The sequence below is a fragment of the Lytechinus variegatus genome, chromosome 8 (assembly GCF_018143015.1).
Source record: "Lytechinus variegatus isolate NC3 chromosome 8, Lvar_3.0, whole genome shotgun sequence".
Classification (NCBI taxonomy): Eukaryota; Metazoa; Echinodermata; class Echinoidea; order Temnopleuroida; family Toxopneustidae; genus Lytechinus; species Lytechinus variegatus.
Genome location: NC_054747.1, coordinates 3544590 through 3562169, shown reverse-complemented (window position 1 = coordinate 3562169; position 17580 = coordinate 3544590). Strand labels below are relative to the sequence as shown.

Below are 17580 nucleotides of genomic sequence, written 5' to 3'. Positions count from 1 at the left end.
TGGAAAATTTTCAGGGGGATCTAAGAACTTTTCCAGGAGTCTGATTTGCCAGGAATCACTCATATTTTCACTGTTAATGCGATTACTCTTCAGTGCTGGCAACATTCATGAAACAGTATTCTTGTTGTCAAGAAGTTAAACAAGAAAAGTGTTAAAAGCAGTCTTCTGATTTATGAATTAAATCAGGGGAGCGTTTCATGAAAGCTGTCAGCACTGACAAGTTGGCTTTCTCCAACAGTTACTATAGTAACAGTCGGAGGCAGGTGCCTCACAGCCAATTAAAACCAAGAATTTCACTGAAATTGTCAGCAACGACATTTAGTCAGTGTTGACAACATTCATGAAACACCCCCCAGATAAATACTTAGCCTGCATGCAGGTTGGGGTCTGTGCAAAATGATAACATAATCAGCCAGGTTTCTAGTGGGTTTAACAAGATAATGTTAAGTATTTTTTTCCTTTCATTTTCCTAGAGTAACAACACAAATCGAATGCCTCAAGCCGTACACCACACACCCATCGTACCCTCCAGTACCAACCACGTGTCATCAAAACCGCCTGCCATGGCAGAAACACGCCTCTTAGTCAAAGGTAAACAGGGCTCCTAATTACATTGACATTACAGTGTAAAATCATTGGTGTGTTCACACTTACATTAAGTTAGCCATTGTGTATAGCGGTGAAATAGGGACGCAGTCTGAACAATGAGTGATGCTTAAGGAGGGAGTGTCTTCATAGTGCAACTGTCAGTACTACTTTGTTAAGGCCTGGGGGGCGTTTCATGAAAGGACTTGTCGGACGTTTTATCCGACAAGTCCCATTTTATCCGACAGTTACCATAGGAACAGTGCCTTTCAGCCAATCAAAATCATGGAAAGATGTCAGATCTGACAACTTGTTGGATGAAAATATTGATGAAACGCTCCCCTGGTCCCACTGGCCGACGGACACAAAACTTATTCTTAACGGATGCAGTGGACAAGCAAAATTTTGGGGTGGCTCCATCCGTTTTCATCCGCTCTAGACAAGGGAAAAAATGGGAGATCAATGAAATCACAGTGGACGGATGCTTGATCGATATAGAGCGTCTGAAACACGTATGCAAAGAGCACACAATGGATACATTTCGTTTTCCAACGGATGGCAAGATTCTTTTCCCTCTTACATCCTCTCTGCATCCCTAAGTGCTGTGGGACCAAGCCTTTAGAGAGATATTGCTGAGTAAATTGATGATTATGATACTGCAGTGCTGTGAATAACAGGCAGAAAGAGTTGAATAGGCGTAAGCTACATCAAACAATGTCCAAAATATCGACATTCTGCAATAAATAGAACCCTTCAATTTATTTACATTATCGAAATGTAAATGTGCCTTCAGAGCAAGCGAAAGTAGTCAGGAGTTTGAAAACTACTTCGGAACCATACGTCAAGGTGAAAGGAAATAGATGCAAACTGGTGTCCGAAGTGGCCCAAAAGCTTCAGCGTCTGGAATCCCTGTTAAAGGACAAGTCCACCCCAACAAAAACTTGATTTGAATAAAAAGAGAAAAATTCAACAAGCACAACACTGAAAATTTCATCAAAATCGGATGTAAAATAAGAAAGTTATGGCATTTTAAAGTTTCGCTTATTTTCAACAAAGTAGTTATATGAATCGAGCCAGTTACATCCAAATGAGAGAGTTGATGACATCACTCACTATTTCTTTTGTATTTTATTATATGAAATATGAAATATTTTTATTTTCTCGTCATTGTCATGTGAAATGAACTTTCATTCCTCCCTAAACACGTGAAATTCCATTATTTTAACATTTTGTGCTTCAGGCAAAGAGGTCCTAATTGTCAAATTCGTAAAAATTGAAATATTGTATAATTCAAACAATAAAAAACAAAAGAAATAGTGAGTGACATCATCGAGTCTCTCATTTGGATGTAACTGGCTCGTTCATATAACTATTTTGTTGAAAATAAGCGAAACTTTGAAATGTCATAACTTTCTTATTTTACATCCGATTTTGATGAAATTTTCAGCATTGTGCTTGTCTGATTTTTCTCTATTGATTCAAATCAACATTTTTCTGAGGTGGACTTGACCTTTAAATGCCACCTTTCATGATTGTATGTAGACGAAACTGAAAGGCAACATTGTGCACTTGCTGAAAGTTTTGAAATCTGCTCACATTTTTTAATGGAACCATATTATACATATTCAGCTCGCATTTTGATACATTTTGGAAGTGTCTAAATGTTTTGATCAAATTGCGAATGATATACAATAATTAGGCCTTCTGGAAAGTCTGAAAATGTCATTCAGGAAGCGTTTTACCCAAAATGTTATTTAGCTCACAGTTGGTAGATCTTTTGAAGAATACTCATGCATGTAATTACCCCTTTCAGAGCAAACTCCCTGTACAATGTAGGGACCAAAAGTCAAGGCCAGCGTTGGAGCAATATTCCAAAAATGTCTATTCCTATAGAATTTTTAATTTGGAACTTTAGGAACTAAAAAGCACCTTTCTACCTGACTGGTGTATGTACATTTTTTGGCAGTCATCACTTCTCTTTAACTAATTTTTAACTCTTTGCACGCTGAATTAATTTTTTTGGGGGGGATAATAATGACATTTTTTTCCATGTTATTTTCTTTGATTCAAGATATCCATATTGCACCAATTATACTTATTATTATATAGATGTTATCAAAGAACTACTGACTTTTATTAGTTTATCTAAATTGAAGATAAAACTAAGGGAGAAAACTAATTATTAAAATTGTTGAATTTAATTGTACAAATATGCAAAATTGCAGCATCAGCGCGCAAAGGGTTAATTGCATCTAACAAAATAATATTAAGAATATATGCATGCAACATAGCACTTTCATGTAACTGTAGTTGATGCGAGCCCATTACTTCTCCTACATGTACTACGAGTATCATATGAAGCCAACTCGAGCATCATGAACAAAATGCATCCAGGCTTTCCTATCATGCATTAACATGTTTGGTCAGATGACTTTAAGACTGGACTTCCTAATGATTGATTGATTTATTTCATGTTATTTCAAGCCCCCTCTAACATGTGCCTTGTAGTCAAAGGTGAGTTTAACCATTTGGTCATCAAAGCGGGTTATCTCTACTCTTGATAAATTTATTTACTTAATTGATTCATTGATTCTTTTGATAGCAGATTAGTTTATTGCTTTATTTATTTTTTATTGATTTATACATTCATTCACTCATTCATTCATCCATCCATCCAGCCATCCATCCATCCATCCACCCACCCACCCACCCATCCACCCATCCATCCATCCATTCATTTATTTATTATTTGATAGTTTATTTTTCATTTTATTTTTATTTGTATTCTTTTACTGATTCTTTTTGTCTGTTAAGTAATTGATAAATTTATTACTTGATTTATTCAACAATTGATTGATCAAACCATAAATTAGCTAATTAGTTTATGTATTTGTTTGATATTAATTTGAGTTTTAGTCATTATTCATTTTTGGTTCACTTGCTTTTTAGTGATTCATTGGTTTTTGTCTCACCTGCATAGCAGAGTGAGACTATAGGCGCCGCTTTTCCGACGGCGGCGGCGGCGTCAACATCAAATCTTAACCTGAGGTTAAGTTTTTGAAATGACATCATAACCTAGAAAGTATATGGACCTAGTTCATGAAACTTTTCCATAAGGTTAAGCAAGTATTACTGAACATCCTATTAGAGTTTCATGTCACATGACCAAGGTTAAAGGTCATTTAGGGTCAATGAACTTAGACCATGTTGGGGGAATCAACATCAAAATCTTAACCTGAGGTTAAGTTTTTTGAAATGTCATCATAACTTAGAAAATATATGGACCTAGTTCATTAAACTTGGACATAAGGTTAATCAAGTATCACCAAACATCCTGCATGAGTTTCACGTCACATGACCAAGGTCAAAGGTCATTTAGGGTCAATAAACTTTGGCCGATTTGGGGGTATTTGTTGAATTACCATCATAACTTTAAAAGTTTTTGGATCTGATTCATGAAACTTGGACATAATAGTAATCAAGTATCACTGAACATCCTGTGCAAGTTTCAGGTCACATGATCAAGGTCAAAGGTCATTTAGGGTCAATGAACTTTGGCCGAATTGGGGGTATTTGTTGAATTACCATCATAACTTTGGAAGTATGTTGGTCTAGTTCATAAAACTTGGACATAAGAGTAATCAAGTATCACTGAACATCCTGTGCGCATTTTAGGTCACATGACCAAGGTCAAAGGTCAATGAACTTTGGCCATAATGGGGGTATCTGTTGAATTACCATCATAACTTTGCAAGTTTATTGATCTGACTTTTGAAACTTGGACATAAGAGTAATCAAGTATCACTGAATATCCTGTGCAAGTTTCAGGTCACATGATCAAGGTCAAAGGTCATGTGAGATCAATGAACTTTTGCCGCATTGGGGGTATTTGTTGAATTACCATCCTATCTCTGTAAGTGTACTGGTCTAATTCATAAAACGTGGAAATAATAGTAACCAAGTATCACTGAACATCTTGTGTGAGTTATAGTAGTTTTCAAAGTCAGCACTGCTGCTATGTTGAATCGCGTGATGCAGGTGAGACGGCCAGAGGCATTCCACTTGTTTATTATTTTTTGTCCTGTTCCTGTTTATTTTGTTTCATTTATGAGTTTTATTGAATATTTAATTGATGATACCGTCCAGCTTTTTGATTGAGTCAGCATTAGTTTGTTTCCTTCAGACTGTCGCCATATCTTTTTTTTTTCAACATTTCATATTTCATTTTGTATATTTATACACCTTTGCGTACTCTGTCGCACACGATTTGCAGTATACCCAAACACATGTGTATGGCACACCGATGACCCATTCCTCCGAAAGAGACCTTTTAGCAGGTACTTGAATTGAGATAAGAAAGAAAAAAATATGTACTGATAAATTGATGCCATGTCCAGTGAATACCACAATGCACATGTACATTTATGCTGAAGAAGTTGAAAACAAAAATTGGAGATTAAATAAACGTATAGGTTACAGGATACCTCTAATTGCACTACTTGTACATTTTATTATACTACATGTATTGATAGAGAAAAGAAAGTTAAGAGAAGAGTGAAATCCGGTTTCAGTTATTGTTCATATCATGCTGTACACATCACATTAATTCCTTTTCACAGTTCAATGAGTAGTTTCGTAATTTTGTCATTTTGTGTAGCATTCTCATCACTTGTGATTACAATATTTGATAATGACTTAGGCACTCGTAATGTACATTGTGTCATACATGAAGTACAGCTTAAAGGTCAAGTTCACCCCAGAGGAAAGTTCATTTGATTCAATAGAAAAAAAGAGCAATATTTTTCCCCCCCAATATAGTAATGAAAGGAACTTTGTTATACATGTTTAACTCACAATAAGAATCATGAAAGGTGTAAAAATCATTCAAGAAATGTGAATTGAAACAAGTGTGCTGTAAGGACTAGGAAATCGAAATGAACTTTGCTTTTCCCATTCATGAAATTATGAAAAGTAATTAGATTTGGAATGACTGCATTGTAGCTGGATGCAATAATGCATCCAATCTCACTTCAAAATTTAATGTCATTCACTAACTTGGAAATTACTCGCCAACGTGAGAGTGGTTTTTGTGTATACCCTATCACTTTATCTGACCGTATGGGGATTCAACAACATGTATAATACATTTGGTCTGTAAACTCAATCCGTATTCCAGCGAGAATGGCTCTTAGATTCTTATCAGGCTTTGAAGTGGTTTTCTACTGTACTGTTGAGGTTGCTAAGTGGTTCTTGCCTATGTACAGTTTAGACAGGTTGGCAGCCAAACTCAGTCATGACACTCTCCTCTCTTGCTGCAGTTATATTTTCCCTACAGCGCCCTCACAGCAAGCTGAAAACAGTCATTTTATGCATTTTTTTGCAAACCACCTGGTACAGAAATTATTGAAACTGTTGTTTTCAACTTGCTTAAATCTATCTTGGCCGGGGAGGGGGTCTTTGGAGCCCCCCCCTCAACGAGTCGCGCAATGTTTTTGCTGAGCGAAATGTTTTGACCGCGCCGCTCGCTGACTTTTTACTTTCAAGTCTTGTGCAACTTTTGAGACCAACTTTGCGTCACCCGGATACGTGGTTCGGAAATTACGCAACATTATGTAAGTGCATGTCAGACCGAAAATTGCTCAAAAACGTGATTTCGTGTACAAAGTCAATGCAAATTGTGTTTTCAACCAAAATTCATAAATGTATGATTATTTTTAGTTTTGCTGGTCTAAATGTATTTATTTTATGCTTTTTATGATCACAGAAGAGTTCCCAACAAATTTCATTGAAAAAACAATGAAAAACAAAAGGTAAAAAAACAGAGAAATACATAAGAAATTGCAAAAAACAATAAAATACATAAGAAAATGGTTTGATATCGCAATTTTTTCAATTTTCATGTACACTTGCTAAGAACACCACAAAGATTTGCTATACCAAAAATTAGTACATTTGGAGCTTTATTTAGGGAGCTAGAGGAACAAGTATGATTTCGCATAAATTAGCATAATCACTTAATAGCGATTCGCATGAAATAAATTACTATATAATCTTGTAGATTATGTCCCAGGCAACCCGCGTGCCAATTTTTGGCACGATCGCGCGGTCGACGGCCGAGATCTTAGGGGGGCCTGGGACTGGAGCCCCCCCCCGGCCATATGAACTCCCAAAATACCCCGGCCAAGATGGGGTTAACAGGCACAGTAGGGGAAATGTGGCTGCGCCATAACTCTGCATTTTCCATACGCAGCTCTTTATGATATTCCAAATGACTGTGAGGCGATGTCACATATTTACTCTATTCTCTGCAAGCATCTATGTTTATCACTTTTTTCTTTTTAATTTGCACTATTACCTGGACCCTGTCTTAACAAAGACTTACGATTGATCTAATCAACCACATCTGTGGAACGCCAGCTGCGTCAACATCTAAAATGCATGTTTATTCAAATTATTTTCTAGATATGATGTATATTCGTACATTTAGTGTTTTCTTGACAATTCATTGTGCTTCTTGTTGTTCATTCTACACTTTTTCTGAAGAAAAATTATGACATTGATGGACTTCCATATATTTGACATTGATTCTCTTTGTAAGACGGGGCCTGTAATAACAATGTTGTAAAAAATGATTCATAATGTCTTTAAGGAAAATATTTTTTGCTTTGTTTTGAGAAGATAATGAAACCAGGGTTGTGTAACATAATTCTTAGCAACTGATCGTCAGGCAGACCTATATATGATTTCTATGATTGTTTGCATCGACTGATTTCCGCAGTGAATCAATAAATGTATTGTTACCCGATGTGTTTATTTTTTGTTTTTCAGTAATCAAAGCCAATGGTTTGTTGGTTCGGAGTGGAGGTAGCAGCAGCAGCAGCGACCCATATTGCATTGCCATGCTAGATCAACCGCCTCAGAGATACAAGACAAATACCATCGTTAATACTACCAATCCATTCTGGGATGAACACTTCTTGTTGTAAGTGATGATGGTGGTGGTGATGATGATCATGGTGATGATGATGATGATGATGAAGGTGATGGTGATGATGATGATGGTGATAGTGAAGATGATGATGATGATAATGATGATGATGATGATGATGATAATGATGATGATGATGATGATGGTGATGATGGTGATGGTGATGATGATGATGATGGTGATGATGATGATGAGTGATGATGATGATGATGATGGTGATGATGATGATGATGGTGATGATGATGATGGTGATGATGATGATGATGGTGATGATGGTGATGATGATGGTGATGATGATGATGAGTGATGATGATGATGATGATGGTGGTGATGATGATGGTGATGGTGATGATGATGGTGATGATGATGATGATGGTGATGATGATGATGGTGATGATGGTGATGATGATGATGATGATGATGGTGATGATGATGATGATGGTGATGATGATGATGATGGTGATGATGGTGATGATGATGATGATGGTGATGATGATGATAATGGTGATGATGATGATGATGGTGATGATTATGATGAGTGATGATGATGGTGATGATGATGATGATGATGAGTGATGATGATGGTGATGATGATGATGATGATGGTGATGATGATAAATATATTATGGTGGTGGCAGTGTTGATAGCAAAAGTGATAGTTATGATATCAAAGTGCTTCCACTTTTTTACAGTCAACTAAATAATAACTCAAGGGAACTACGCTTTGAAGTATGGGACAAGGGAAGCGAAAAAGGAAGTGATGGTAAGACTAAATAATAATAATATATTAAACTAATACAGCACTTAATCTGTAAGCTCTTTACTGAATAAAGAGTAATAACATAATATAAATATGAGAAAACAAGCATTCTTGTATTCACAATCATGAAAATTTACCTGTTGTTCGGTTAGCTTTTGCTTGCGAGGCTTTGAGCTTCGTCAGACCCTTTAATGTGATGGGCCCAAAACTCCTACTTTGCTCTTTGAACAAGATTTCCTGTATAAATTACGCTTATTTACCGCTTATGTTGAAAAATGTCCAATGCTGATGCACGCTTTTGTCACAGTGCGCGAAATTGACGCCTGTTGCCACGGTTAAGTATGCTGTTTCATTCACGAGTCCACTGTTTGAAGAGTATACTCATTAATTCAAAATAGTGGACTCATGGATTAAATAGCGTGGATAACCATGGCAACAGGCGTCAATTTTGCGCACAGTGACAAAAGCTCTCATCAACATTGGATTTCTTTAAGAGACGTGGTAAACAAGCGTAATTTATACAGGAAATCTGCGTAAACCATGGGTTCAACCGATGGTTATGGAAACCACCTTTGTAAATTTGGGTCTAGTATGTGTGTAGGGTCAACAGAAAACATTACATCATGACAAGTCCACCCCACAAAATGGTGATTTGAATAAATAGACAAAAATCAAACGAGCAAAATGCTGAAAATTTCATCAAAATCGGATGTAAAATAAGAAAGTTATGACATTTTAAAATTTTGCTTATTTTTCACAAAATAGTGATATGTACAACTCAAATGAGACAGTCGATGATGTCCATCACTCACTATTTCTTTTGTTTTTCATTGTTTGAATTAGACAATATTTCATTTTTTTTTATAGATTTGACAATAAGGACCAACTTGACTGAATCATATAGTATCAAACAATACTCATTCCACATGTTCAGGGAGGAATCAATCGTTCTTTCACTTGACCAGGAGGAGAAAAATAGGATATTTCCTATTCTATATAATACGATACAAAAGAAATTGTGAGTGGATGACGTCACCAGTCTCCTCATTTGCATACCGACCAGGGTGTGCATAAAACTGTTTTGTGAAATTAAGCGAAACTTTAAAATTCCATATCTTTCTTATTTTACATCCGATTTTGATGAAATTTTTTGTGTTATGTTTGTTGAATTTTTTTCATTTTTATTCAAATCGACTTTTTGTTGGGGTGGACTTGTCCTTTAAAGAGAAATGCCAGTAGTTGCAATAAACACTGATTTCATGAGAAAGTATGTAAAACCAGGCTTAATTGTCAGTATATCATCGAGGATCTAGATCTGGCACAGTTACATAAACTGAACTTTGTGAAATCTTGAAATCTACGCCGAAAAATATTCACACTGAAGATCACCAACACAGATAGGCACACGTGGGACAGTGTATTATTATTGCTGGAATAAAGACCCGACGGAAGTGACCAAATCCACGCTTATCTTGCTTATTTCTCAGCAATTACACAATTTCTTCCAGAATCCTTTGGCACATATTTTTTATTCATACAAACGGACACTTGGGTGGTCATTATATTAGATTCTGTAAAAAGTCATTTTGAGATCTTTACCAAAACTGGAATTTATCTTTAAGTAGGCTAAATAGCATTCTTGTCTATGCTCAAGATTGTAAAGTATTTACCCTCTCTCTCACCAACTCACTTTCTAACCCCCCCTCTCTCTCTCTCTTTAGATTTGTTCTTTGGTGAGGCTCAGGTGCCGGTGGATTCTCTGGAGCACATGCGAGGTAGCAGACATATTTTACCATTGAGTGGAGTAACGGGGGATGGAGAGACCGTCAAAGGGTCTCTTACTGTATGGGTAAGTGAGATAACAGAGTCTTTCTAGTGTTCTTTGTAAGTCTATGGTTAATAAGACCACTGAGTGGAGTTACGGGGGATGGAGAGACCGTCAAAGGGTCTCTTACTGTATGGGTAAGTGAGATAACCGTCTCTATCTAGTGTTCTTTATAAGTCTGTGGTTGATCTTACCATTGAGTGGAGTTACTGGGGATGGAGAGAGTGTCAAAGGGTCTCTTACTGTATGGGTAAGTGAGATAGCAAACTCTATTGAGTATTCTTTGTAAGTCTATTGTTAATAAGACCACTGAGTGGAGTTATGGGGGATGGAGAGACTGTCAAAGGGTCTCTTACTGTATGGGTAAGTGAGATAGCAGACTCTATCTAGTGTTCTTTGTAAGTCTATGGTTAATAAGACCACTGAGTGGAGTTACTGGGGATGGAGAGACCGTCAACGGGTAATCTTACTGTATGGGTAAGTGAGATAGCAGACTCTATCTAGTGTTCTTTGTAAGTCTATGGTTAATAAGACCACCGAGTGGAGTTACTGGGGATGGAGAGAGTGTCAAAGGGTCTCTTACTGTATGGGTAAGTGAGATAACCGTCTCTATCTAGTGTTCTTTGTAAGTCTATGGTTAATAAGACCACTGAGTGGAGTTACGGGGGATGGAGAGACCGTCAAAGGGTCTCTTACTGTATGGGTAAGTGAGATAACCGTCTCTATCTAGTGTTCTTTGTAAGTCTGTGGTTGATAAGTCATATCTTACCATTGAGTGGAGTAAGGTGGGATGGAGAGAGTCTGTCAAAGGGTCTCTTGTATCGGTAAGTGGGATAACAGAATCTGTCGAGTGTTAATTTGTAGGTCTGTGGTTGTTTGATTGGAGTAACGTGGGATGGAGAGCTAAATTACTCTGTAACTTGCTGTCTGATGTGGTGCACAAAAGTGTGGTGTTCAGGGCATTCTTTCACCAACACGACAAATTCCTAAGTCTGTCTATGCTTTTTTTTTTTGTCTAGTTCCTATTCATGGAGTCGGCAGAGCAGAACACTGAGATCAAACCAAGACAACCCGTCTCACCCACCAAGAGAGTAGAGACGTCAAGAAGCATTGCCCCTGACGGTACAGTTATCACCATGGTAACAACGACAACAGCCAAACCCAAGCCTGGGGAGAGGAGATCTGGATCTAACGGTAAGAGAAAGATTGTGCCGTGGACTGTTTTTTAAGGTTGTTTCTTGGGGAATGTTGCAATGTGCAGTCGATTGCATATTCATTTAGCTAAATTGCAATTGATGTATTAATTGTAACTAGCAAACTTGATTTTTCTTCTGTGGCTAATTTGCAATTAATGTATCAATTGTAACTAGCAAACTTGATTTTTCCTTCTTTGGCTAATGTAATTTGCAATTGATGCACCAATGAGGGTTGTCACGATGGCAGCATCCCTTCCGACCCCTTAAAGACCAGAGGTTTACCCTAGCGTTGAGGACCAGCAGACTGGTCTCATCAATTATTTAGTCACACCCTCCACTATTTTAACCGCCTTAACCCATCCTAGTCTTCGTTATTTTTCATCTATCTTGATAGAAGCACCAATGAGGGTTGTCACAACGGCAGCATCCCTTCCCACCCCCCAGAGACCGGGGGTATATCCGGACGGCGAGGGCGGGATGGATAGATCTCATCATTCTACCGGAACTCAATCTTTGGATGTACCAAGGCAGAGAACATCTTCAGGTAATGAATGACCTTTGACATTTGAATTCCTTCCTCTGTGTCGCAAAGTTTGCTGGAGTTATATGGAACTGTTAAATGAGTTAAGAACATTTCATGAAAGTTGTTTCCACCTTTGAAATTTGCTTCCTTCTACCTGGATTCTGCTGCCTGGTTTAACCATAACCCCGCATTCTGATGTCTGTTTCATTTTAAGCCGTGGGGGGTGTTTCACAAAGATTTAAGTGTGACTTAAATTCATGGCTAAGTACGGTATAGAAGACATCACCACATTGGTCAGATCATGTTCACGGGACACGCATTACAGCGTATCCAACAATCAGATTGCGCGTTACATATCGTGTGTGCGTCGGCATTTAAGTGTGACTCTAAGTCATACTTAAATCTTTGTGAAACACGCTATTAATGCTAAAATTATTTGAAGTATGGAAATATTAAAACCTTCTTGACATAGATGTTTTTTGTTGTAAAACGGTGTTATTTCGTCAATTTTCAATTGGGAAGAAACCTTAACCGTTTCATGTATTATTCATAAGCAGTCATAATAGTATTGAGCATCAAATTTGCTGATCAATCAAACCTCTACTATTAGAGATTAATGCAATTATTTGCTATCCATACTAGTTAAACTGCAGGCTGTCCAAAGTGAATCCACAGCTATAGATTAAAGGCTGTATCCTTTGTTGAACATGTGATTCTGCTTTAATTTTTTAGTTAAAATCATCTCCTTTTTGGCCATCTTTGCATCACCTACTATTGCAGGGGACCTCAATTATAGTGCACGTTAGAAATTTTCCCAATCGAAAATGATTTACAAGTTTTCGTTATGAATAAGAAAGTCATTAATTGTATCAATATGTTTTCAGTCCAAAGTAGGAGATATGAGAAAAACACATGCACAACATTTTTTAGCAAAATTTGAATTTTATGTTTAGGTGGAATTAATTGCCTTGAAAAACAACAACACAGGTTAAAAACAAAGTTCTTGATTTTGATTAGAATATGCCTAAATTCAAATAATTTTCTGACTTTGTTGATATGTCAATCTAATACATTTACCAGTGTGGATGCATCTTCGTACATCTCATAACCTATGAAATTTGTTTGCCGTGTTTCGTATCATTTCTTATAATACATCATCTAACTTTCATAATGATGTTTCCATTTGCATCATGGAATAACAGCTACTCAGACTCCTGGTCCAAGCATTATAATCAGAGGTTTGTTTGGATGTTCAGCAAGACACTTTTCATGTCTCTCTTTTTGCCATCATCTTGATAATTCTCTGTTAATCCTGGCTCACACCTGTTCGTTTAAGCTAGGTATTGCTGCGTTAGCGGAAAAACAGTCATAAGCAGCCTAACGCAACGTCCTGTGCAGCAAAATTTTTGGTTGCAATCACAATTTTACCTACAAGCTTGTAAGAGTTGGTACAAACTTGCACGCAGAAAAGCATGGGGATGCAAACTAAAGTGGGTAAGACAAGGTAAATTGCAAGCCGCTTGCTGTTGCTTGTTATGGCACATCCATTGTGGCAGTTGCTGGCTACCACTTGTTACTGCTCCTTGTGTTTTCCCTTGTGAATTTCGGTTGCATTCAGTTGAGTTGTGGATGTTTGAAAAGCTAGAACGCAAGGTGTCTGTGTTAGATTGCGTAAGGATTGTGTATTAGCTCGTTTCATCGCATTGCGTTGCGTCTGACTGCGATTATCTGTGTTAGGGCAATACGTTGCTGACCGCGAACCCAAAACGCAAAGGTATGAGCCAGGCTTTAGCTATTTTCGTATAGTTATGATATTGCACTATTAGTTTTCACATATTAGCAGGCACCTTTCCATTTGTCAGCCAATTTTTTTTTTGAAGATACAAGATTTTAATCATATGATCTTTGTAGGTTTGCATGGTCGAGTTTATAACGTGGAGAAGGTTTACGGCTCACCATGTGTAATATGAAGAATGAGTAATATGACTCCTGAAGACGGACAGTCAGCCTGCTCGAAACCTCTCTACACTTCATCCTGCAACTACTCAAACGATCGCTACTCAAGCCATATTCAGCTCATTGCATCTGGTTTACAGTCCTTTTCAGGACTTCATTTCAAGAAAGAATACTTCTAATTCCCTCTTTTCATCCGATCTCATCTTTCAATTCCAATCTTTCTGTCTATATTTCTTTCCCTTCTTCATATTACACATGGTGAACCGTAAACCTTCTCCACGTTGAGAGTTTAATCATCGCGAAGCTGAAGCTTCGTGATAAAAATTGAGATTTATAGGGCGTCTCATATGTGAACTGAGATTATCAGGGTCCACATGGGGTGGGGGGGGGGGGGGCAATAATGAAAAACAAGGTAATAATCGACATAAAAATTGATTTGAAAACTTGTGTTTTCAGTTTGGTTTGAAAAAAATTCAACCTAGTTGCTGTCACAAAATTCTGAGTAAAGGGGATTCACTTAAGAGTATTTTTATGTTATGAGGTCTAAAGCAAAATGATTTCATCTTTCATTGGTGCTCTTTGAGGAAGTTCTTGCTACGTATCATGTTCCTCAGCTATCTTTCTTCTGTAAATGTTGCATGACTCTAATCATCCATTATGTCATGGAAGTTGAAGATTTAAACCTTAGATAAACATGTTGTAGATTTATCATGGTTTAGAAGATTGATATAGGGACATGAAGTTTGGATTGTCAGAGTCCAATTTGGCGACTGAAATGGATTTTAGGAAGTAACTTTTTTTTTCTTTTTCAAAATTTTTTTATTTCTCAACTCATTATAAAATGGTCATTTTTAATTCAATCTTTAATTACTCATGCATGACTCAACAGGAGTTGCTTAATGAGTGTAGGAAACCACCTACGAAATATCATATCTCAAAATAATTCTGTTCAAAAGTTACAGCAATTTGATTTAGGGGGGACTTGCTTTCTTCTGCCACGTATCATGTTCTTCAACTACATGTATCTTCTGTAAATGTTGCACAACTCTAATTAGCCAGTATGTCATGGAGGTTGATGATTCAAACCTTAGATAAAGTAGATTTGTCATGGTTTAGAAGATTGATATTGGTCCATGAAGTTTGGATTGTCAGAGTCCAGTTTGATGACTGAAATAATATTCAGGAAAACTGATAAGGTTTCCATGACGAGGTAGAAAGAGTGTCAAGGTTTAACGGTATAACAAATATTCTAGGCATGTGTGTTGGTCCTAAATAGGATCACCAAAACTCGACCTTTCAGCAAGTGTATTCTTGTCTGTAGGAGATGAGCAAATTACTACAAGAAGATGATAAGAACACACTTGTCGAAACATCGAATTTGGGTCTACTTTTCCAGTACCAACGCATGCCCACAAAAGAATACATGTTGCACCATGAAACCTCCACATTTTTTTAAGGAAATCACCTTTCTCAGAAGTAAATAGTAACCCCTTCAACCTTCTCCAGCCTAAATGCTTAGCTCCTTGCAAGAAGGCAGAAGGTCCCACTTATATGTCTTTGGTATGACTCGGCCAGGGATCAAATCCATGACCCCCCATTCATGAGGCGGGCAATCTACTACTGAGCTACCATGTACGATTGAAGTAATGGTTATATTATTGAAAGATCCCGAATGGAGAAGGGTGTCTTCGCTGATCACACTAATGCAGTAGACAAACACCCTAGACTTGGTTGTTTAGCACTTTCTGTATATAATGTTAGTATTGTTTGGATTCATATTATTTTGTATTTATTATCAGCATTTCTTCGGCTAGTTTTTATTATATATGATGCCAGGCTCCATCTTTTGTATAGCAGCACGCTTTTATACTGCACATGTACATGTATATGCACATGTTCTTTTTCACTTTCATTCACAATTATTGTTATGTAATCAATAATATTGATATTTAAAAAACAAAATCAAGATTCTTCTATTTTTTAAAATCAATATTTTTGTTGTGTTCTATTACTCTTTTTTTTCATTTTCATTTTTTGGGGGTAAAATTTTACTTTTATTTTCTCACCCCTCATTATTTTCAGAATTTTTCCCTCTTTGTTTTTTTTATTTGGTTTAGGTGATGTATTTGTAACTGTACTGTAAACTCAAGACTTGGTTTCAATGAAACCTTTATTTTATCGACGATGGGATTTCTATAACATTTTTGTAACGTAAAATACAAAATGGAGTGTATGTTTTCATGTTTAAAATTGCTCATTGGCTCCATTTGATACATACAGTATAGAGTTGTAATGTATTTGCAATGTTTAAAGTGAATAGACACGTGATGCCCTCTCTCTTGTGCCAATTCCTAGTTCCAAACTAATTTCTTAAGCATCCTTTTTCCTCCTAGAAACCAGGCAAGAATCAAGCACGCCCCCAACGGAAAGAAGTTCACGCTCCGTAGCTGATGCAGCGATCAGACATCTCTCGGAGTCGGCGGATAACAAACAAAAAACACCAACAAAGAAAAGTACCCTCATCATCCATGGTGTCTCACAGGTAATTTACTTTTTTTTTCTTTTCTAAATTTGTTTGTTACTCTTGGTATTTCTTGAAATTTGTAATCTTCAAGAATAAAATCCCACTTAAAAGGCAGACTTTAAATCTTTTGTCCATTATTCGATCTCGATTCAAATCCATTTTATTCTTGATAATCAGTTAAACATGAGTGTTTCATAGGTTTTTATATTGGTTTATAGACACTTCTTGGGTCAAGTGTAATTTAGCATTCCTTGTGTGAACAAAATTAAATGCTTTTTGTTCAGATTTTGTTCTGAAAAGAAATTAAGCATTTGTTACATAGATGCAGTGGATTGATACATTGATAAGAGGATGGGAGCAGAGAAAGGTAACACTGTCATCCAATTAGAAATGACAGATTTCCTACCACATTCTATTATTCCTGACGTTAATGATGGAAAAGGATAATATTAACTTCTCTTTATTTTTTAGGCAAAATCACAACCTACATTTCTTGTTTCTAAGGTAATTGTATCAGGAATTTTTCCTTTTGAAAAGAAACAAAAATTACAAAAAGTGAAATTTCTTGCATTCCATCTCTATGTTCATAGCTTTTATCTTATTTATTTGTTCATTTTTTCAAGATGCAAATTTCATTCTAAAGAATACAAATATTCCTAATTTGGAAGCTGCTACATTTACATGTATGTCATTCTTATTACATTGTATGCTCTTCACACTATGTAGATATAATGGAATTAAATACATGTAGAGCGTATAAAGGTGATGATGATGGTGATGATAATGGTAATGATAATGGTGATGATGATTTTGATGATAGTTGTGATGATGGTGATGATGATGGTTGTGATGATGATGATGATGATGGTAATGATGATGATGATGGTGATGGTATTGATGATGATGAGGATAACGATGATGATGATGATGATAGTAAATGGTCATGATAATGGTGATGATGATAATGATGGTGATGATGGTGATGAGGATAACGATGATGACGATGATGATATTGGTGGTTAAGATGATTTAATGAAATTGATGATACTGCTACTGCCGATGGTGATGAAGGTGGAGGGGATGATGATAATAATGAAGGAAATCGATGATGATGTTGAGAGTGATGGTGGTGTTTGTGATGATGACATAATGCTGAAATTAATTTTGACGGAGACGTTGATGATGATGGTGATAGTGGTTGTGGATCTTGTGGTGGTGATGAC

At 36.7% G+C, this 17580-nt stretch overlaps 1 protein-coding gene across 1 annotated transcript in view; it reads left to right on the top strand.

Annotated features, from left to right (window-relative positions):
- The window catches only part of LOC121419835 (phospholipid transfer protein C2CD2L-like), a 100689-nt gene that overhangs the window by 48278 nt on the left and 34831 nt on the right, over positions 1-17580 (top strand). The window contains exons 7-15 of the mRNA XM_041614297.1: positions 474-591; positions 7414-7567; positions 8266-8336; positions 10055-10182; positions 11178-11352; positions 11749-11898; positions 13080-13115; positions 16227-16375; positions 16829-16861. Of these exons, the coding sequence (XP_041470231.1) occupies positions 474-591; positions 7414-7567; positions 8266-8336; positions 10055-10182; positions 11178-11352; positions 11749-11898; positions 13080-13115; positions 16227-16375; positions 16829-16861 (1014 nt within the window). The remainder of the gene's footprint in view (positions 1-473; positions 592-7413; positions 7568-8265; positions 8337-10054; positions 10183-11177; positions 11353-11748; positions 11899-13079; positions 13116-16226; positions 16376-16828; positions 16862-17580) is intronic.